The 21,144-nt window shown below is 48.8% G+C and overlaps 5 protein-coding genes across 5 annotated transcripts, besides 1 other annotated feature; 1 reads left to right on the plus strand and 4 right to left on the minus strand.

The window, feature by feature from the left end:
- Positions 1 to 253: 253 nt before the first annotated feature.
- NFIA_039320 (putative nicotinamide nucleotide transhydrogenase) lies at positions 254 to 4,550 on the minus strand (the record flags this gene model as incomplete). The annotated part of the gene is made up of 19 exons (XM_001266252.1): positions 254 to 285; positions 334 to 408; positions 459 to 647; positions 710 to 769; positions 836 to 944; positions 992 to 1,141; positions 1,190 to 1,323; positions 1,371 to 1,625; positions 1,673 to 1,843; positions 1,911 to 2,072; positions 2,123 to 2,263; positions 2,311 to 2,463; positions 2,521 to 2,976; positions 3,032 to 3,149; positions 3,201 to 3,461; positions 3,511 to 3,562; positions 3,678 to 3,767; positions 3,834 to 4,389; positions 4,454 to 4,550. The coding sequence occupies 19 exons, from the start codon at positions 4,548 to 4,550 to the stop codon at positions 254 to 256; spliced, it is 3,261 nt and encodes a 1,086-aa protein (XP_001266253.1).
- A 2,996-nt stretch (positions 4,551 to 7,546) lies between these two features.
- Positions 7,547 to 9,100, minus strand: NFIA_039330 (uncharacterized protein; the record flags this gene model as incomplete). The annotated part of the gene is made up of 1 exon (XM_001266253.1): positions 7,547 to 9,100. One exon carries the CDS (start codon positions 9,098 to 9,100, stop codon positions 7,547 to 7,549), a length of 1,554 nt encoding a protein of 517 aa, XP_001266254.1.
- Positions 8,745 to 8,775: a microsatellite.
- Positions 9,101 to 14,692: 5,592 nt separating the features above from the next.
- NFIA_039340 (elongation of very long chain fatty acids protein) lies at positions 14,693 to 15,836 on the minus strand (the record flags this gene model as incomplete). The annotated part of the gene is made up of 3 exons (XM_001266254.1): positions 14,693 to 15,033; positions 15,086 to 15,368; positions 15,426 to 15,836. 3 exons carry the CDS (start codon positions 15,834 to 15,836, stop codon positions 14,693 to 14,695), a joined length of 1,035 nt encoding a protein of 344 aa, XP_001266255.1.
- A 2,242-nt stretch (positions 15,837 to 18,078) lies between these two features.
- Positions 18,079 to 18,948, plus strand: NFIA_039350 (cytochrome c oxidase subunit VI; the record flags this gene model as incomplete). The annotated part of the gene is made up of 4 exons (XM_001266255.1): positions 18,079 to 18,272; positions 18,449 to 18,494; positions 18,641 to 18,758; positions 18,830 to 18,948. The coding sequence occupies 4 exons, from the start codon at positions 18,079 to 18,081 to the stop codon at positions 18,946 to 18,948; spliced, it is 477 nt and encodes a 158-aa protein (XP_001266256.1).
- Positions 18,949 to 19,635: 687 nt separating this feature from the next.
- On the minus strand, positions 19,636 to 21,037 carry NFIA_039360 (glycosyltransferase family 15 protein; the record flags this gene model as incomplete). The annotated part of the gene is made up of 4 exons (XM_001266256.1): positions 19,636 to 19,792; positions 19,850 to 20,468; positions 20,525 to 20,788; positions 20,884 to 21,037. 4 exons carry the CDS (start codon positions 21,035 to 21,037, stop codon positions 19,636 to 19,638), a joined length of 1,194 nt encoding a protein of 397 aa, XP_001266257.1.
- Between the last annotated feature and the right edge of the window lie 107 nt (positions 21,038 to 21,144).

Consider the following 21,144-nt stretch of genomic DNA (forward strand, 5'->3'; position numbering starts at 1 on the left):
CGTATGCCAATGATCAATATTCTCGCAAGTAAGAGGAAATCATGATGTAGGCGCCCACTCATGTGACGAGAAATGCATTCAATTGTCGAAAATAGCCTTGGAATAAAACGAGCATTGAACTCATGGCAGACAAACACTCTTGTAATATACTGACTACGTCATGGCGTATATAGAGCATGCAGGCATATACAGCAGATGCAAAACAAACAACAACTCATCAAAAAAACGAAATCAAAGATCTCTGCAACATCTCTCACTTGCGTGCCTCAAGTCCAGCTTTGATGGCTATTCCTAGTTAGCATTTGCCCAAGAGTTGGCAAGTAGAGAACTCACCATCACAAGAGGCCTTTGCATCTCCAAACAACATCCTCGTACCAGGCATGTAGAACATGGGGTTGGGGACGTCGGCTATATTCTCTTAGTGATACGTTCCGGATATGGTGAAAGAAAGAACTTACCGTATCCGCTGGACATGCCGCGCTTCATCACGATGACTTCCTTGCTCTTCCAGGCATGCAAAACAGGCATGCCGGAGATCGGAGAGTCGGGTTCCAAGGCGATAGGGTTGACGGTATCGTTTGCACCGATTACCAGGGTGACATCCGTGTCCGGGAAATCGTCGTTTATCTCGTCCATTTCAAGTACGACTTTGTCCAGTCAGCAGCCAGCCCTTATTGTCGGAAACCTCGGAATGTGTGGCAGGACTTACTGTCATATGGCACTGAAGCTTCAGCGAGAAGCACGTTGCATTGTCCGGGCATGCGGCCAGCTGCAAGATTAGGTCAGTCAAGGTCTTCTAGGACCCGATGAGATAACCTGAGGTGAAGGTACATACCAACTGGATGGATGGCAAATCGTACTTTGACGCCTTTAGCCCGCAACATTCGGACGATTTCTGCAAGCGCGTATTGTGCCTTGGCCACAGCCATTCCATAACCGACGACCTGGAGCACTGTGAGCTACGAGCATCGAAGAGTCGAAATCAACATACAATAATTACGCTCTCTGCATTTGATAGGGTTTCCACCGTATCGTCCACCGTCACTTGGGTAATCTGGCCCTCGATCTTCTTCTGTCCCTGTTGCGGGGCCGCAATGCCACCAAAGAGGACGTTTGTAAGAGATCGATTCATAGCGACGCACTAACTCCAGTCAGCGAGATCCGCGTATAAGAACATAAAGACACTAACCATGATGTACGACAAGATGGATCCGCTGACCCCAATCAACGATCCAACGCTCGTGAGTAGTGGATTGTTAAGCATAAAGCCCTCTGCAACCAGAGCGAATCCCGAGTATGCATTGAGAACAGTGATAACGACAGCTACATCATGTTAGTGACCTTCTCCAGTGTGAGGCGCGGGGACATACGCATATCAGCTCCTCCAATAGCAGCAGTGGTCGTATAGCCTTTCAGGAAGCTTAGGACGGCATTTGTCCCCAAGCACGTAGCAGCAATGAGCGGCGATGCAGGTCCCATTGACAGGAAAGCCCCCATTGTCGCCATGTTTGTCCCAAGCAAAGTCGAATTAATAACGTGGCGGCCTGGAAGAATAGTGGGTTTGGAGGACATGCGGCCCGCAAGCTTCAGGAAAGCTACAATGGAACCAGTAAACGTAACGCCACCTGTCCAGCGTCAGTAGTGTATCAAGCACCTGAATCTGAGCTAATACCAATGAGAACACCAAGATACGCAGTCACCATATGCAAGGTTGAAATGTCACCAATATCGGCCATCACGCTTCCAATACTTGTGAGGACAGCAGCCAGACCGACGACTGAATGAAGGGCCGCCACAGTCTGAGGTAAGCTAGTTGGGGTAATGCGGCGCCCAATTAATGCTCCTGTAAGAATGTGAGCCAAAACCTTGTAGTGACCATAAATAAGTTCAGCGAAACAGGCATAACGAACCAACTAGAGCACCACCACCAGCCATTGCTCCGAATTGAGCCAGGATCTCTGGTGAAAATCCTACAGCGGCAAGAGATGCGAGTATACCAGAAACAACTCCCAGAATACCGAGGATGTTTCCACGGCGAGCAGTTTGCTGGGAAGCAAGGCCGGAAATTGAGCCTGGTTGTGTTTAGTATACGGATGTCAAAGTATGTCACAGTTCCACTTACTGATGCAGAGAAGAGTGCTAACAAGATAGCCAGCGCTCACTAAACCAGCCATTCCAGTGCTAGCTGCTGCTATAAATCCACCACCAAAGACAACAGCGGGTATCGCGTAGAGCCAAGGATATTCGGGTGGGTCAGTCGGGCCTACAGGACGGTAAGTGCTTCATCTTCAATCGGGGTGAAAGACTGACGCTTGAACATGTCTAGCATGCGCTTGGTAATAACAAAGCCTCCGGCGACGTTCATTGATGCCAACAGGACCGAAACCGCTCCGAGAGCTTCAGGGATCGTGCTAGGCGTATAACCTCCACCCATGACGAAAAGACCACCGATTCCGACCATGCCTAGAGTCCATTCGTGAGGATGCTACACAACTTCTTGGAAATATCATGCCTACTCACCTGAGATTGCATTCGTCACGCTCATCAAAGGAGAATGGAGAGCTGGAGCGACACCCCATACAGCACGATAGCCGACGAGACCAGCAAGCCCAAAGGTCATCATGTTGCTCATGAATATGGGACCAGTGGCTTTTCCCAGAGCAAGTGCAGTTCCCATACCAGCTGTAACAGCTGCAACATCGCGAGTAGCCTTTTGCCAGGGTGTGAGCGATAACTCGGCTTGTTCCTTGGCTGGAGTCGCCGCAGCTGCCGGCTTAGGTGGCGGCGGTGCTGGTCGTGGAGCTGGGGGCAGTATCTCGCCGTTGAGGGTGACGATAGAGCCGCGCACAACCTCGTCCGACAGGTCAATGCCGAACGATTTCTCCTGCGGTGCCATAGATAGAAGGAACTTGGTGATATTGTTCGAATATAGGGTGGATGCTTGCGTCGGTAGGCGTGACGGGAAATCAGTATATCCTGAATTGGTCAGTATGAATTTACCGAGATCAGACAGGGTTGAGCTCAAACTCACCAATGACAGTGACACCATTGTGATTAACCAATTGTCCTGGAACCGTTGCTTCACAGTTACCACCAGCCTCCGCTGCAAGATCAACAATGACAGATCCAGGTTTCATGGCAGCGATCATCTACTATGAATCAGCTCGTGTCGCAAGGACGAGGTTGTGAATCATTCAGACCTCCTTGGTAATGAGTTTTGGTGCCGCCTTGCCTGGAATCAGCGCTGTAGTGATAATGATATCAACGTCACGGGCCTGTTCCATGAAGAGCTTCATCTCTGCGTCATAGAATTCCTTGGACATTTCCTTCGCGTATCCGCCCTGGCCAGCGCCTTCTTCCTGAATTTCGACCTCGATGAATTCGGCACCTAGAGATTGAACCTGCTCACGGGCAGCAGAACGCGTATCAAAGCCACGGACAATGGCGCCTAAGCGGCGGGCCTATGCATCGTTGGTAGAGAGCTTTGAATGTCAAGCAGCGCAGACCTACCGCAGCGATGGCGCTCAAACCAGCCACACCAGCACCAATAACCAAGACCTTGCTAGGAGGTATCTAATGCAACAATCAGTAACAGCTCCCTTTTCGTAGAGGTGAACAACCTTTCTAAGAAGCATGGGTTAGCAGGTCAATATCTCGATGGGCTCCGCATCTCTTACCCAGCAGCTGTAACTTGACCAGTTAAGAAACGACCAAAGTGGTTCGATGCTTCTAAAACAGCCTTGTACCCGGCAATATTGGCCATAGAGCTTGCCTCACCGTTAGCACTGACCGCATTTTGATCTGGCCTGCTCGTAAGCCCCGTGGTAACTCACCTGAGGGCATCGAAAGTCTGGGCTCGAGAAATCCGAGGGATCATATCCATGGCGAAGGCCGTGACTCCGCGTGACGCAATAGCCTCTACCAACAGTTTATTCTGGGCAGGATACAAGAACGAAATCATGGTGCTTCCCTGGCGGAGGGCTTCGACTTCATCTATGGGGCCCTCTTGTCGGGGACTACGGACTTTCAAGACGATGTTACTTTCGGACCATACAGCAGCTCGGTCGACCACGGTAGCTCCGGCTTGTTCGTAGGCCTGGTCATGGATCTGGGCTTGTTCGCCGGCACCGCGCTCGACTAGTACGCGCGAGAAGCCTTTCTTCAGTAGCAAAGTTACATTCTGCGGTGTGAGAGCCACGCGACGCTCGTTGGGCCATGTCTCGCAGGGGACGCCAACAGTCAGCGAGGAGTATGGGATAACGGGTACATTTGACGGGGCAGAGGCGCTGCTCGCGGCTCTCTTGGTGATTTGCGGCCACGGAGGGATGAACGGGAGCTTATGGTCGTTTTTCTGGCGAACTAGGTAGAATACCTGTCGTGTCTGAACCGCTGAAGTTCAAGCATAGTTAGTACTCCAACAGCAGACCCTCTAGTAACAAAGAGAGCTGCTTACAAAGATGGTTCAGGGAAAACAATGACTTCCCTGGGTGGGATCTGCAAGCCGCCCAAGACGGCCCCAGAGCCGACCGCAGGGTCAAAGGCACACTCATCGTCAAGATCAACTACTCGAGGATATAGTGTCGTGACCCGTCCGACAAAGATATCATTCCTGAAATTCTCAACCCATCGACAGAGGCAAGGGCGTGCTGCAAACCAAAGGTGAAAGATGGAAGGGAGGGGAAGGTCGGTGGTAAATAGTGCGGAGTCGACGCGGATAAGAGGTACCCGACCTATACAGGGATAAAGGAAGAGGTCAATCCGCGAATCCTAGAACTGATTGGATTAGATGCCTATATTTTGATACGCGCTGTGACTCTGCTTACTTGGCCCCGGTCTAGCGATAGGAGCAACGCAAATCGAGAACGAACATTGGATGGAGTCTGGACGGACTCCCGCAAAGAAGGGGAGGAGGCTTCTGGGGTTGCTGGGCGTGGCGGGGAAATAATGATTGATCGGGCGCGACACAAAGAACGAATTCCACGAGTGAATCCTCAGGAAGAGGTGTGATCATCCTGATTGGTGTGCTGTACATTAATCGATCGATGCAACAGTGGCTGCCATGCATAGTATCCATTATCCGTATTATTCCTTGCAAGTCCAAAAAGAGAAAATGAGGGGAAAACTGGGGATCATGTGGGGAAGTTGCTGGAGCAGTCCACTTGTCATACTACTATGGATCTGCACAATTGATGAGGATTCTTTATTCAATGGTCATCAAAATGATACTACATCAAAGTCCTGAAAATGAATATTCAAAACGAATTTGAAATGTTGACATGCTCTACGAACATCATACCTCCAAGACCTAATCGAAATCATCCCGCAGGTGATACAGACCCCCACAGCCCCGTCGTACTAACTGACAACTTGCCGATAAGGCAGCCATTTTGAGGCAGCAACAGGCCATATGCATCCAGTCTTCGATACAGTCAATGCCACAATTGTCCAAGTGGAGAATATGCACATGCATCGTCTCACATTACGAATTACACAATTCATGCTACGGACGGGCCAGATGAAACAGGATGCCGCTTGAAACCCTATACGGCTCCCTAGTTGATTGCTTATCCATTTCTCTTGCTGGATTAATGGCGTCGCTCAACGCTCAATCAATTTCGCTGACGATTTGCCTGCGACCAGGTTACGGGACGACAGAACCAATGACACCTGGAACTTAGGATGATGGTCAATTATTCGACAAGCTCTCTGAAGAAATAATTCCCATTTCTCGCGAGGCAGGGATTCTGGAGTGATGCATATACATGTTATATCTCCGCACTGATCCAGCGTTCATCTCTGTTCCGGTAAGAGAAGAGGTGGCTCATAGTCTCTTAGATAGAAAGCCCGAGCTAAACGTTTCGTGCGCGGAGATGACGCGAATTCAATAACATTAAGAAGCTTGGCGACAGGCCAGCATCCCTAAGACCAATAAACGAACTGTCTCCTAACAGCGGCATACACTAGATGCTTCTACTAGAAGATTCTAGTTTTGATCAATTGGTGAAAACTTCGACGAACAATCGAAGCCACTTGTCAAGCACACAGTGCCATGCTGGTATCTCCATACATCGGATAGGGTGTGGCTTCTATCGTTAACCAAACCACACCCCGATAAAGGTTGAAGAATACAGCGGAACCATAAAGGCTGAAGCGCACGATTTTGGAATCCACGACAGATTTAAGACCGAGGTGGCCAGTTTTCACCCATTGAGGACTGTCGCTTTCAGGGCTTCGATCATGACCAAGATGGTTGTTGTTGACTTTATACTCGCCGTAGGAGCTGATGTGGTCAAAGTAGTGGTAGATTCTGAAGGAACAGTTGCCAGGTAGTATGCCTCTGGCAACATCAGAGATTCGACAAGAGGACAGATGGCCCCATGCAGTCCAGTTGGCTAGGTCCTTGTCCTAGACCTAAGTTACCTTATTAGTTAGCAGTTCGACAAATCTAATCATTATACACCATCATTTACCATCTTCGCCCAGTGTCGGTATTTGAACCGAGCTGAGTACGTGATCGAGTCTGGTGATGCCTCTGTATTCATCTTCTCATTTGGAAGAGTATTCAGCTATAATGGGTTATTCAAATCCTACCTAAGTTAAATTTCCTACTTACAGCTTTCATCAGCTCGGTAGGACGGCAGAGCAAATACTATGGTATTATAGACGTGGGATCCAATCCACTCATAATGTGTATAGAAGTGATACTGTCAGCCACCAAACCAGTAGGCCAAAAAAGTGTCTAGACGACCATATCTAGCATAGTAGAAATAATAGGCATATTCTGGTTGACAGCTCCACTGTATCATGACAGAGGAGAGCAGGGAAAATGAGCATCATGATATTTATAGGCAAGATTGGCAAGCACAGAGGGCTTCTGAGACATCTTTCTTTTGTCAAGACAGGACTACTAATTTACTCAAATAGAGAGCATCTACCATGAAAGAAATGTGTCGTAATGGATCTCCAGTGACTACCCTATAAAGCAACTACAGGACGTCAAAATGATCTTCCTTTTGCGGATTCCCCATATTGTCTTGTGGAGCTTAGAAGGTAACATGGACAATCAGTTGAAGAGAGCATGCTATAGAATATGTGTCAGGATAATGACATCCTGCGGTTACGGCTGGTATGGCAGGCCAACCTCGCTAACTGCCTGATTGCTACGACGATTGCTAATCTAAGGTAAATTCTACGCGAAATAAAGGGAGCGACGGAAAGTGCGGCACAGCTCAGTATGACTATTGTAAGGACTGGTGAAAAACGAAGCAGAATAATCTTCATTCCAATTCTTGCACCTCGTCATGGTAGTCGATGACCAAAAAGGACTCCAACCTCAGTCCAGGAGGCATCCAGCGATGAGTTGATCTAGTCAATAGATATTATACAAAAAGAATTAGACAATAGGGTAGACAGAGGACAGTACAGTAAAAATCAAAATTAAATCTTCCGAACATCAGAGAGCCGCCATAACCAAATTAAGGAGGATATCGCTTGAAGAGTAACGCCTTTCGCCAATGAATAGGACCCAAAAAAAGTAAAAGCCATGCTATGATCGATGGTTCCAGATGGTAGATTTCCTCTTCCCTCTCAGCATAAAGCCCATGATGCTCTTAGCGGTGGACTGCTCCTTGCCCTCCTGCTTCGAGAGCTTGCTGCGCTTCAGGCTCTTCTTCCGGCTCATAGTAGACTTTCCTGCCTGATCGACTGGCTCAGGTGCATCCACACTGTGGACACTCTCCACTTCCGATCGAAGGCTGCTAGAGTAGGATGACTTGAAAGAATGCATGGTGGAGTTCCGCACCGGAGGGGGTGGGCGATAGCTGGTCGGCGTGGGTGCACTGCTGTTGCTATACACAGAACCGGATCGGTCTCGACAGAATGTCGGCGAGGAATAGTAAGGAGTAGAATTTTGAAGGATAGGAGAAGGAGTGCGACAGGTTTGTAGCGGGGATGACTGTTCAGAGCTCATGCGCGTGTGAGACGCGGAGGTAGATGGTGTGCCAGTGTCTAAGCCCGCGGATGTGGAAGCGTGGCGTGCGTGCGAGAGTAAGATGCTCGCACTACTCAAACTTCGCAACGAAGGGGGCCGTCGGAGGGATTCGGCGGGTAAACGCGAGCGTACCGCAGTATATAGTGAGGGCAGCTTCTGGGCGGATGACGCTCTTGCGCCGGAAAATGTCCTAGAGCGAGAGCGGGGCGACAAGGGCTGCGGAATCTCGGGGACTTCAAACAGCGACTGCATCGTGGCACTAGACTTTGGCACCTCAATGCGTTTTAACTCCCTAGCCGATCCCGATGAGCGCCCAGCTACCGAGACACTGTTGCGTTTGAGCTGCTTTGCATTCGCTCCATCAGACTCGCCTGTGCTAAGCAGAGGTTGAGACTTGGCTGCCTGTCTGAGCGAGTAGATACCCTCGCAAGCATCCTCATCGCAGGCGTTGCTTGAGCTATGCTTGCAAAAGGTGTCTTGCTTCTCGTCAGCCGACGCAACAGGCGGGAAATAAGATTGCTCGGGACTGATTTGAATCAAGTGAGGTTTGGAGATAGGTTCCACATATGTGACCTGCTCAGCCACAAGGACGTCGGTCTCTTCCACTGAGAAGACAGAAGTGGGAGACGGCGATCTCATCGACCGAGCAGCCGATGATCCGGGCGACCCCGGGGGCACATAAACAGTTGGCTGTAAGAAGATTGGTGACTGAAGTGGTGACATTTGATCCGGAGGAGGCAGCTCGATAATCACATCATCATCATCGTCGTCGTCGCCGTCGTCGTAGACGATGGAGTCGGTGGCAAAGGTTGCATTGCTGCTTCGCTTCACTGTATCTATTGATACGGGACGCGACTTTCTTCCTCTCGACGGGTAGGGAGCAAGTAGCCGGGCAACTTGACGGTTCTCTGGCTTAGGCTCAACGCCGCGAGATAGCTCTTCCGTGCTCATATCAGAAAACGTCCCCGTAGTGTCATCAACGGGTGAGAAAGCGTTATCGTGTCCACCATGTTCCGACTCTGATATCTCTTCCTCGTCCGACTCGTAACGTCGTGGCAAGAGCTGCTGGTTTGTATAATCGAGACTGAGAGAATCCGCGGATTGGTACATTTTCTATGTGAATGTAGAATAAGAAGATGACCACCCAACAGGCCAGTGAAGAAGACTTCTTCAAGAGAACAAGGCAAGAGATTAGTAAATGGAGGATGAAGAAGTCCAAAGGTCTCAGATCCTGAAGGTCATCAAGGGTGGACAAAGGAGTGCAGTATGTCAAAAGAGCGTGGTGATTGATCCAGGGGAACAGGGGAAGAGAGCAGTAGTTCACGGGATATAGACAAGGATATATTAATCGTGGATATTTTCCATCTCCTCTTGTCCCACACGGGTTGGCATGCTCTAAAGGAGTGGATCCTACCCTGGAAGGTTTTTTCTGAACAAGGAGGAGACCACCCTCGATGCCATCAGTTCATACAACCACCAGAGAGGACGGACTAACAAGAGCTCGGTCCACAGTCGGGTTAGCCAATATCAGCGTAAAAATAGAGAAAAACAGCCGTTCACACGTGCACTGGAGAAGAATTGTTGCGCCTTTTTCTTCCCCTTTCTTTTTCTCATGCTGGGCCAGAATCAGGACAGACTACGTTGGAACTGCAATGGACAGTGCTTACGTCGGCGGTTCGTCCTTGCCTACCTCCTGCAGGACAAGGAGAGAACCGTTGCCTCAGGATTATCCGGAGAGCAACCCTTGCATTTGGAGTTCCTCGCTAAAACCCTGCATTATCGCCGAGCCGAAAATAAAAAAAAAGTTATACCTGAAAATGCGCCAAGGATAAAAAAGGAAAATAAGGCTCTGAGAGTGTAAGCGTTGGGCCATTTCATGTAAAGTGTCATTGCGCCAGTCATCAGAATCATATGGGGCACCACGAAGGTTGGAGAAAATTCGACGTATCAACGTGAGCTGTCATTTGATAGGAGATCAGAGGTCAATGCTTGCGGAGCAAAAAAGTCCAGGGATAGCGTATTCTTAATGCAAGCTCTTAGATTAGGAAAATTTTGGCGGCAACAGCTTGATTGCAAGTCTGCATTGTCCACCTTAACGGGCATAGGAAGGACGTTCGGGTAGCGCTAACAGGCAATCCTCTCAGACATGCGGATCTAAGGTAGGAAGATGGACTCGGCCAAGACGCGCGCTAAGTATTCGGGCCAAGAGCCGGGGGCCATGTGGTCTCCGTAGATACTCCGTAGACTGCACTACTTTGGCCGGAGTAGAGAAGTTTAGATGTTCTACCCTCTTGCTGATCTGCCTGTCTTCCTCAGAAAGTAAGAGTTGCGTCGCTGATGGAGAAGAAATGTCCAGTTCGAAGTATGATCCACAACAGGTTGAGCGATATGGACTGGTAATCGAGCTGCCTTCTCGAAGGCCCGTTTGCCTTCTTAGTCGGTGATCAGTGCTCTCGTTTCTGCCCTGATTCTCATGTCGATATCTCAAGCCACTAAATGCTCTGACCACCCATTATCATCCCACAGTTGCAATTGGATAAGTCAGGATTATCCGGATGTCTCCACAAAGCCGCGTACATACGAGGCAGTTATGCCGCAGCATTAATGCAGTAGGTAGATAATAGCAGATCATATCATATCATTCTGGCAAAAGCTTGCCGAATGTGATGTGTAAGATGTTCCTGACGAGTTGCCAAGGTAGACCCGCTGCTACACCATTGTGGGGGCGTCTTTAACTCAAACGCACCATCATCCACCATCAGCCCAGCGAAGCGAATTATCGTCGAGTCCGGTTTCCACTGGCTCATGGCTTGTTTTTCGATTTCTCCTTTGGATGGGCGGATATTTGTGATTTCGGCTTATTTTTGGGCACATCGAGACGACCAAAAGCTCGACGGAACAACCGAGAACGAATAGGAGATTTTGAAAGCTCCACGCTAGATAATAGCTGGATGACCTCCCTGCAGGAAATCCATCCTAACCCTTGCAGCAACCATCCAAGTGGACTCGACTCTCATCACTGATAAGCGGCAGTATGGCCAACTTCGGATAGCCCAGCCGGGTACGACGGTTTCAGAAAGTCTTAGAGTGGTTCGCTCGCAGTTTCGAACTGTGTCACGACAGAACGATGTTGAACTTAAGCGGGAAAATAATTGAACACCAACCGCGATAAACCTAGGTAGACAATGGAAATCAATGGAAAATCTCAAGTTTGAGTGATCGAAGAAGAGATTCTGGCTCCGTTCCGTCGTGGTCAACGATACTTTCTGCGGTGGCTGGTCGACACTCGTCCACATCATCACTACTCCGTATCTTCAGCGCCAAGTGTAACAGACTGACTCAGAAACTCTACGTTCCCTGTAGTAAGGAAATGGTTCTGACTTGCTGAACTCTCAGACCTTCCGAGACGCGAGGAAAAAGCAGGTTGGATTGCAGATGGTTCGTTGTACTTACTTGCACAATGGTACGTGTCCAACGGTGGTTGCAGTGTGAAACACCATGCGCATATTGAGTATGTGCTTGTCCTTCATGCTGCATTTGCCAAGGACCTACGCAGGAGATAACATAATCCATCCCCTTTTGTTGTCAATCCTGATAGTCCCAATGCCGTGCTGATTCCACAGTTACATGATCAAGTGGGATTTCTTGCTTGAACACTTGGTGGCAGGAAAGTCGAATAAGACGATTTGGAGTACATGGATGCAAGCTGTATTGGCACTTCGCATTTTTATGCTTTTCTCCTTGCGTCAACCACCTCCACGTCGATTGCGTCCTCGATGACCAGCACTCCTATCTCCAGCTTTACCGTAGTATCAAAAAGCAAACCGCGGAGTGTTGATCAGCAAGATCAACATCAACAACGTCCGCTTGAGCGTTGAAACTGCTGTCCTTCACCAATGAACAGCGGATGATCATGCATACATCACATTCACTCCAACCGACGCAGATGATTTCCAGGTAGACATGCATACGTGGATTTATCATCTGCACCACTTGATCGCGGGCCGGTGATCTGTCAGGCTGGCAACAACAAACTTGATTTCGTATGTCAACAGATGGCTGGTTGAAACGTCCGTAAAATATTGAATCAGAACATGCCATCTCCTCTACGTTGGTAGCTGGTACTCTCATCTATTTCCTCCTTGCTGCTCAATCAAACCTGTATAAAAGGTTCTTCAGGACGACCAAGTGCCGTTGGGTCTCTGTTCTCTTTCTACACGGACAATCACAACTGCCACTCCATATGTCCAAGACTTCCAAGCTTTCAACTCTCCCCCTGAAGTTCCCCGGCGCAGAAGGCTCTACCAATTTGCAATCAAATAGAGAATGCATATCCCGTCTGCCGAGTATCCAGTAGAGGACCCAAGCTACTGTACCTGACACATAGCTCCCCGCCGAGCACCACAGTCCTAGCGCTTAGGGACGTTATTCTCCACATGATGTCCTGAGAGAGCAACTATCAATTCGAATACCTTGAGCTTGCCTCTACTAGCGGGTTCTCCGGCAATCCCCTTAATTCCCTTTTCTGCTAGAGGTTATGGCGCAGAATGCGGATACTGACCGTTGGAGCGTGGGTCATACAGTAGCCTTGGAAAGACCACCGTTGACGCTCAAAGTAGATGTCTCACCTTGGTCCTCCATAGTCGACGAACTAAAATCTGCAAGATTGCCCACTCTTCATCCTCAGAATGATCATGCGGGTCTCCATTGTATTATCCGTATATCTACCTAGAATGAGTAGTATCTCATACTTACCTCCTATCATGGCCTAACATTTGTCCAAGGACCAGAAAACCTCACTGAGCCTTAACAAGGAATCCGGAGTCCTCCTTCATACTCTCAATGTCACGGTCTACAGTCCCTTTATGTGCCTACATTCACCTTGGAGACAAGGATATCTCGTTGGCCTCGAGGGATGAACAACCACAACCCCAAGTATGAAGGATGAAGTCGCCTGGTTGGATCCTTACAATCCTACAACTCACCCTTCGCATTCATGCCTCGTTAACCACGATGCAATGCCAGGACCCCTCATCCCTCATCTCATCATTCCGCATGCCATGCCCTGAAGGACAATGTCTCAGATCTTACCCTTCCGCCCCTTGCTACGGCCCAGACCGACCTGTCAATGTCATTCTTACCAATGTAGGCACCTTATAAGGTATTCTTATTCTCATTTATCTGACTTACCAGACTCATGCCCTACACAATCACCGTAGGGATACTGACAGGCACGAAGTACTGAGCCCAGAATGCAGGTAACAGGTTCCGATCCCACTTCGCACATACGCACCCAAACCCCATATGAATGTCAATGTCATTAGGGACCATGCCCTTGCTTGCCTTGCTCCATTCTCCAACTCAATCTCAGCCGGCCTAATCTCTGATGACCATCACCATAACCATGGGTGACAGTCAATCCAGTCATGACCATCCAGCATCAACATTCCAACTGAGTGGCCACCATGACGAAGATAGCTAGCTTTGTTGACGCCTTGCGAATCTCAATCCCACACTCTCTCATCTCATCACTACCAACAAATGAGCACTTGTTATCTACCTCTACCCAAGACCTGAGACCAAAGAAGCGTGTGCACGAGTCGCTACGGGTACCGGGGCTGCTTGGGGTAATAGTTCACCATTCTGAGGCCAAGGAAAAGATTCGGCCATAGGCTGTCATGACAATGTCGGATCAAGACAGCGATCTGTCACCCCGGTACAATGAACGATTTCTCATCCATTCATGCATGATGATGTGGATTGTAGGAAGCATACGGATAGATACCACTAGGCGCTAGTATGTAGTAGAGATAATCCCGTAGATAATCTTAGCCTCTATATTCGTATTATCTAACTCTCTCTATACATACCTCTCCTATACCTAGGTATTCCTAGGTGGCTATAACTAGTAGTTTAAGAAGGTTATATAGTGGCGTAGCTAGAGCATAAATGAAACTAGAAAGTATTGCCATTAAGAGCTCTGAAACTGCTACCAGCTACAAATATGAAATAGCAGGACAGCATTCGGTTCAGAGCATTACAGCTCAACCCACGACGGGCCTCAGATCTATATACGACCAGCTACAACATGATCTAATGTACAAAGAACACAAGGTATATCATCACCATTACATTTATTTACCTGTCATCTATAGATACTAGAATAAAAGCAAGTATGAATCACAAGCGCGAATAGGACAGAAAGAAATGGCTGCAACCAGCAGCATGACAAGAAAAACCACAGAGGAAGAAAGGTAACGCGTAAAATAGAACCTGGAGACCGTCAGAGCAACTACCTGATACCTTGTCGCTCTGCCAAGTCTCCGGGTAAGGAACGTGGACATTTCTCCCCAGACACTCGTAATCCACCCAGTGCTGACCTTGCACTGCCTATGCTGCAAAGTGACACCACCATATGAGCTCAGTGCAATGCGAAAGCGACCAGTATCATAAGGTCATTCATTAAACAGTGATAAAAAAATTCTAGGCAGCAGAGAAAAACATCTCTGAAGCAAAAATAAATGAGCTCGGATTTTTTGTTTCATGCGCACAAACGGCGGTTCGCGTACTGTCGATCATCATCGGAGAAGCTCAGACCAGTTGAAGGAATGAGACACACGGGGCGATCTTTCAGGAGGTATCATGAAGAGGAACCGCTCAGGGTGAGTTCGACCCTTCAATCACCCGCAAGCCGCTCTGCATCTAAGCCTTGCGAGAACGAGTGACGGGACCATTGGACCGGCCACTTGCCACTGCCGCTCCGTTTGGTGTGGCGCTGCCATTGGCAGCAGGAGTGACGGAGGGGACCTCAAAGTTCTTCATGTCAACCAGGGACTGCTTTCCAGTGTTGCGACGAGGGCGACCAGTCTTGGCGGTCTTCTTGTAGGTGGCAATGTAGAAGGAGATGAACAGGAAGAGGTAAGAGCTGATGATAGCAATGCCCGAGAAAGCGGCAAACTCCTCTCCGGCACACTTGCCCATGTTGGGAGCCCAGGGGAAGTAGGTAGAAGAGAAGTAGGTGTAAGAAGCGAAGTAAACAAAGCCTGATGTTCAGTTAGCATGCGCGTGACAAAGGCCTATTTCCAGAGTACTTACCAAGGTCGATGACAAACTGGATAATCTGGAGACGGGTGATCCACTCCTTCCACCAGATGCGAATGCCACGAGCACTCTGGAAGTAGTACCAGTACATGACAACGTGAACAAGCAGATTGATATCAATGACAACCCATTGGACAGCAGTCAAACCGATAAGCTGAGTGTAGCACAGAAGGGCGGTGGCACCATGGTGGTAGGTATGAAGGAAGGTCAAGGGCTTCTTCTTGAGGAACAGGAAGACGGTATCGAGAAGTTCGAGGTACTTGGTCAGATAGTTGAGCTGTCCTCTCTGTCAGCCGGCCAGCACTTCAAGCCTCGAGAGCAGGAGATCACTTACATAGTACAGGACAATGAGGGGCTGGGTCCATCCACCCTGGTGATCACAAATGGTGAAGAAGAGACCGTGTCTGTAGAGCGTAGGCAAAAGCTGCTCAATGAAGAGAGCGAGAAGAGTCGCGCTGATCGCGGTCAGGTAGAAGTTGTGAATCATGAACAGTGTGTTGAGCTTGAAAGCCGGGCGGTTCTTCATCAACTCGCGACCACCGAAGATGATGATGTAGTAGGCCACGAGCGCAATCGCTGTCTCCTTGAAGGTAGACATTGGCGTCACACCCTCGACAAACTTGAACTCGCTGGCTGGGTAGCCCACAACGGCCTCGAAGGCCTTGTCGAAGATGGGCCATAGGTGAATACCAAACGGCCGATCAATTGTCGGACGGGGCAAGTTCTGCAGAAATTCGAGCGCCATGATGAATAGTGCGAGACGTATCTATTACCGAGATAGGTCGTAGAAAATGAACAGCACGGGAACGTTAACTGGAGAGGAACCCCTTAAAAGCAACCCCGACGTTTTGTTGGTGCCGTCAACGCGGCGAGGAAAGCGCGCAAACAAGAAGAGCACTCGAGGAGTGACTAACGAAGAGTCGAATTGGGGAAGAGAAAGGGAAGTAGTAAAAACAGGAGAAAGAAGGAGAATAAGAAGAAGAAATACGACGCAGGAAATCTGGGAGGTTGCAACGAGATAGACAGAGGGAAGAGAAAGTGGAGGGAGTTTTTTTGAAGACAGCGATGAGATGAGACGAGACGTGGAAGAGGCTGCTGCTTCCTTAGGCTGGTACCTTAGGTTTGTCCGCAAGGAGAGAGGAAAACCAAAAAGTCATCGAATCAGAAGCGCCCAATGGCCGATCGTCCCCTTCTTTTTTGGGTCTCCCGGCGTGTCCGCAGTCGCCCAACGGGGACTAGCGCTGCCTCGGTCGCCTGAATATTAAGGAAAATAAGGGGCACTTTCCAGGTTTCTCTTAGCGGATCATGTGCTTCCGGACTTCCGCGTGTATCCAGCACGCAACATTATAAGTATTATTTATGTAGATTCTGCATATTCTGTGTCTAGGTATTCGTAGTGAGGATGAGAGAGGTATTTATATCAGTCCATTGATCCCACTCATGGAGCGTCACCTTCAATGTTGATCCCCATTCGGTTGATATCATAGAGGAGCATGGGGATCAGTCGTCTTGAACCACAAATTAAGCCAGCTTTCACATGCTCGACTTGCCAAGTATCACAAACAATAGTGCAAAAGAAAAGTTGAAACTGAAACAAACTCGATTTCAACTGGTTGAAGCTATCTTGGCGTTTTCAATATCATTGCTCTCCTACAGATGAGGACTGACTGCCATGACTGGTCAAGTAGCACAAAAAGGGAGTCGAGGGTAGTACCACGGTAGAAAGTTTGGACTTGTTCAACAATGGGGCGTCTTGATTTTTGGTTTAAGTTCATATCCACATGTTAGCTGATAGAGAATTAGAGGAAGCCCAGACTAGCTAAAAATGAGGCTTGCGATGTGATGCCTATGTTGCACTCTAGGTTTCAATAGCCAAATGACTGCGAAGTACGGAGTAGGAGGAACGGACTAGGCCATATGTTACATCCCTTGATGTTCGACTCCTACTACACATTCGTTGCATTGATTCCTAAAAGTATCCAATAAGTAACTATACACTCCAACTTTTTGTATTTTCGGCTTCGGGCTAGGCCATAGTGGGCTTGAGACATGCAGTGTTTCGCGACTGACGAAACGTCGACGCAGCCAAATGTAAATGTTGCTCAGAAGACTGGAGCACCCCGAACTCCTAAATTCCTAAAGAAGGGAGTATAAATCTCAATCTGACATCCAGCGTGGAGGTCAAATAATAGCCAGTGACACGCTCTCGTGGTGGTCAAAGTGAGTATCAGTGCGGTCATGCTGTTGAACATATTCTTGCAGCTGGGTTGGTCTTTCCGCGGGCAGCTGCATCGACAGCGCAATAAAACTCGACCGAGATGCTTGGATTGGCTAAATTCCGCCAGGGGAAAGTCTAACCTTTGGAATCCGCATAATCCGACGGATGATATACATACAGGAGGTAGCTTGATGACTTCCACTGTCATCTACATCTCTAGATGTGGGAATTGCTGGTCTGTTCTCGGAATAAGGCTACAACTCGCACGGTAGTTACACTGGAAAGGCTGGTGCTGCTAATTGTTGCATATGATAGAACGGTGAATAAAGTCATCAACTCAATGCAGAATAACCATGGTCAACACTGAGGATTTTGATGTAGTCAAAGTAATAAAGTAATCAAGATCTCGTCGATCAACAACTGCCCAGCGACTGGAAACTGATGATATAACAGTTGACCAATCATACCCCAATTGCATTGACTATGTACTGGCCAATCACAAATGACAAAATGCAATCAAAGCTGGTTACCGGCACGATGCCTCAGGCACCCACTGCGTCGGGCATGCACGGGAGCCGCAAATGGTCAATCATGACAGCGACCGGAGAAAACCTGAGGCATCCGCAACCTCACACCACCCGCAAAATCCTAGCGACAGCCGGCTTGTCCTCTGACTTCCAACCTCGTCTACGTCTTGCCGTCGTCCTCCACTCTCCCCAAAAGGCACGTCAATTCAACCACCCTCCCCTCCCATTTCATTCCTCTCGCAATGGCGTCCCTGTCTATCTTCCGTGTTGCGACACGCGCCGTCCGCCCTTCCGGCTTCATCAGAGCTTCTCAATTCCCCCGGTCCCGCGTGCAGGTCCCGGCTGCTCTGGCCCTCAACCGTCCCAGCTTCAGCACCACCACCAAGCGTCTGTCCGGTGCCCACGAGGATGAGACATACGAGGAGTTCTCTGCTAGGTATGCTATCACCATTAGCCAGCCATTGGATGCGATTTGAGCGAGGAAAGGCATGAAAGGGCGATCGCAGGGAACTTCTCCCCCGGGTCGGATAATACTTGTGATGCCAATTCCCGACTTGGACAAGCAGCCGGTTAATTCTGGGAAATTGTGGACACTGACTCGGCATTGGACAGATTCGAGAAGGAATTTGACGGTGTTCAGGATGTCTTCGAGCTCCAGGTAAGCCTGACCTGACCCGCTCGCACATACGGCAAATTCGTGTCACATCACCATCCGCTCTCGAAATCATATGATGAAGAGTAGCAATTTGCATTGGTTTTCTCTCTTCTCCATGGTATGTGACGCTGATCAATTATCCGCTACAGCGTAACCTCAACAACTGCTTCGCCTATGATCTCGTCCCCTCCGTCGAGGTCCTCTCAGCTGCTCTGAGGGCTGCCCGCCGTGTCAACGACTTCCCCACTGCCGTCCGGATTTTTGAAGGTGCGCCTCTTGCTTTTCTTCTGCTCTACACATGCAGACACTCAGACACTCATGTATACGTACTTGAACAGGTATCAAGGCCAAGGTTGAGACTCAGGACCAGTACAAGCAGTACCTCGAGAGCCTGGAGGGTCTGCGCCAGGAGCTCGGTGTTGCTCTGCGGGAGGAGCTCTACCCCAACGAGGAATAGATGCGTTCGTTTCAGACAAAACGCCCGCAAGAACTCCGTCTCTTTGTTAAGTTGATAAGATAGGAAAGCTGTATACATACTTTAGAATACAGTTGGAGAAAGGTCTCCACGGTCCGGTTGGTTCCTTAATTATCCATTTCTGACCTGGTGCCTGTCGACTCAGGGGTTGAATGGAGGTGCACATGTGCTTTTCTATACCAGTGCTACTATTATAAAGCTTGTGACGTTTGCTTGGACTCTGTACTATTGAGGATAGCGAAGGAATCTGAGGGGTTGTCCTTTTTCTACTGTCACCAAGTAAAGGCCCGAACTCATGACGTACATTCGACAAAACAACTAAGAAAGTGTTTGATGCGCAAATCCCATTGCTGTCTTAGTACATGGAGATGGATATAAGAATATAGGTACAATTGAAGGCCGGTCCAGCGATCCTCTCAAGGTAGCAACACACGGCTGACATATAAATGACAGTATTAAGACAAAGAAGATACAACAAGAAACTCAGAACCACCCCCTGGGAACGCCACTATGATGAAAAAAAAAAAAAAAAAAAGGTTTTCAAGCTCTCATCGTCATCAATGCTGGGTATGATATATGGTGTGGGTCATGACAGTTGCCTCTGCAGTTATACACATTGCATGCCATACGATGAATCTTCAGGAATTAAGGAAGAAACATTTTCATGGGTTAATGCATCCCCACATGCTTAAAGTAGCTGGGTCTGCAGTCTTCCTTGGCGAGGAAGGGTGCGCCCGCGTAGAATTGCCCAGGGGTGCATTTAGAGCACTTGGGTGAATTGGGACAGTTGTAGTAGGGAATGTGATTGTATCCAATGTCACGGAACCTGGGAGAGAAAGTGAAAGTTAGCTTTAAGCGTTAACTCGATCATGAAATAACATACCAGTGAACCTTGGCTGCGTCCGCAAACAGTCCCAAACCAATCGAATGAACTGGAGCGTCGCCCCATCGCTCGTAGAAGAAACCACCGGCACGGTCAAGATGGTTGAAATAGGCATCGTACTGCTCTCCTCTGAAGAAATCCAAGTCACCGATTTCAAAGTTCGACCAGAAGTGGCAGGTAGAGTATCCATTCGCCGCCTCCGTGTGGTCTGGCCGCAGTGAGTCGTCCGTCAACCATCCCATCATGTTGTTGTTGGAGAGATAAGAGGGGTTTGCAGCCAGGAACTTCTTAGTCTCTGGCCAGAGGGTGCGAATAGTTTTGGGATCGTCGAAAAGATTGATGGTGAAACCATAAGTGAGGTTTCTATCCTCCATGAATCGGAACACATCGTAATCAACGTTGCAGAAGAACTGGACCTTCGGCTCAACACGCCAGTAGTACTTGTAGTTCTTAAGAGCGGGATGCTTGTAGAACATGCCACTGTTCCACCTGCACATTTGATGATACGAGAGCTTGTCGCTGTACTGGATCTTCTGCTCAGTCAGAATCGCCGCAGACTCGCGGAAGAGTTCCATGTTGATCCATTCCGGAGGGTCCCAGTGTTCCTTTGGCACTTGCTCTGGACACTTTGTCAGGTTTCTTGCATTGAGTAGAAATAAGATTGGGCGCAAATACCATAATAGCACTTGGCCTTCGTCTCTGCTTGTGTGCGCTTTTTGAATTCTTCCGTAAAGGGCTTGTCGTTGAAGAAGATCCAGGGGTAATTGAACTTGCCATTCCATGTCCGCTCCAAGTCTTTCATCGTCGGAATAAGATCGTCCAGCTCTTCATTACGGACGAGGGAAATGAGAGCAGCGTTCGTGCGGGCGGAATGGGCGCTGTTGGGGGCATAGTCGTTGCTGTCGGCTCGCCATAAATGACCTTCGGGTTCGCCGGTCGCTGTAAAGGTAATTTCATCAGTACGTGCAAGAGTCGCGAAATTGAGATGAGAAGTATTAAGGCAAGGATTCCAGAGAAACCCAGGCGAGACTCACGATCTAAAAGGGGATCTCTCTTCATGCCATTATACTCCTTTGACCCCTTACTAATGAAGGATGGGCCGTGACTTTGGTTGACCTGAAAGATCAGAAAGAGGCACAGTAGGATGCATGCTGCACCTATCATGCGTATAGGCCTCGCCACAGCCATCTTGACTGTTTGATTGCGATAACCGATAGCCAGGGGAAAGTAAGAGGAAAATTGGCTGCTGTCGTCGACTTCTTCCCTCCTCTGGCGACTCTATCTCTGTCGGACCA

Source organism: Aspergillus fischeri, genomic scaffold (genome assembly GCF_000149645.3).
Source record: "Aspergillus fischeri NRRL 181 1099437636247 genomic scaffold, whole genome shotgun sequence".
Classification (NCBI taxonomy): Eukaryota; Fungi; Ascomycota; class Eurotiomycetes; order Eurotiales; family Aspergillaceae; genus Aspergillus; species Aspergillus fischeri.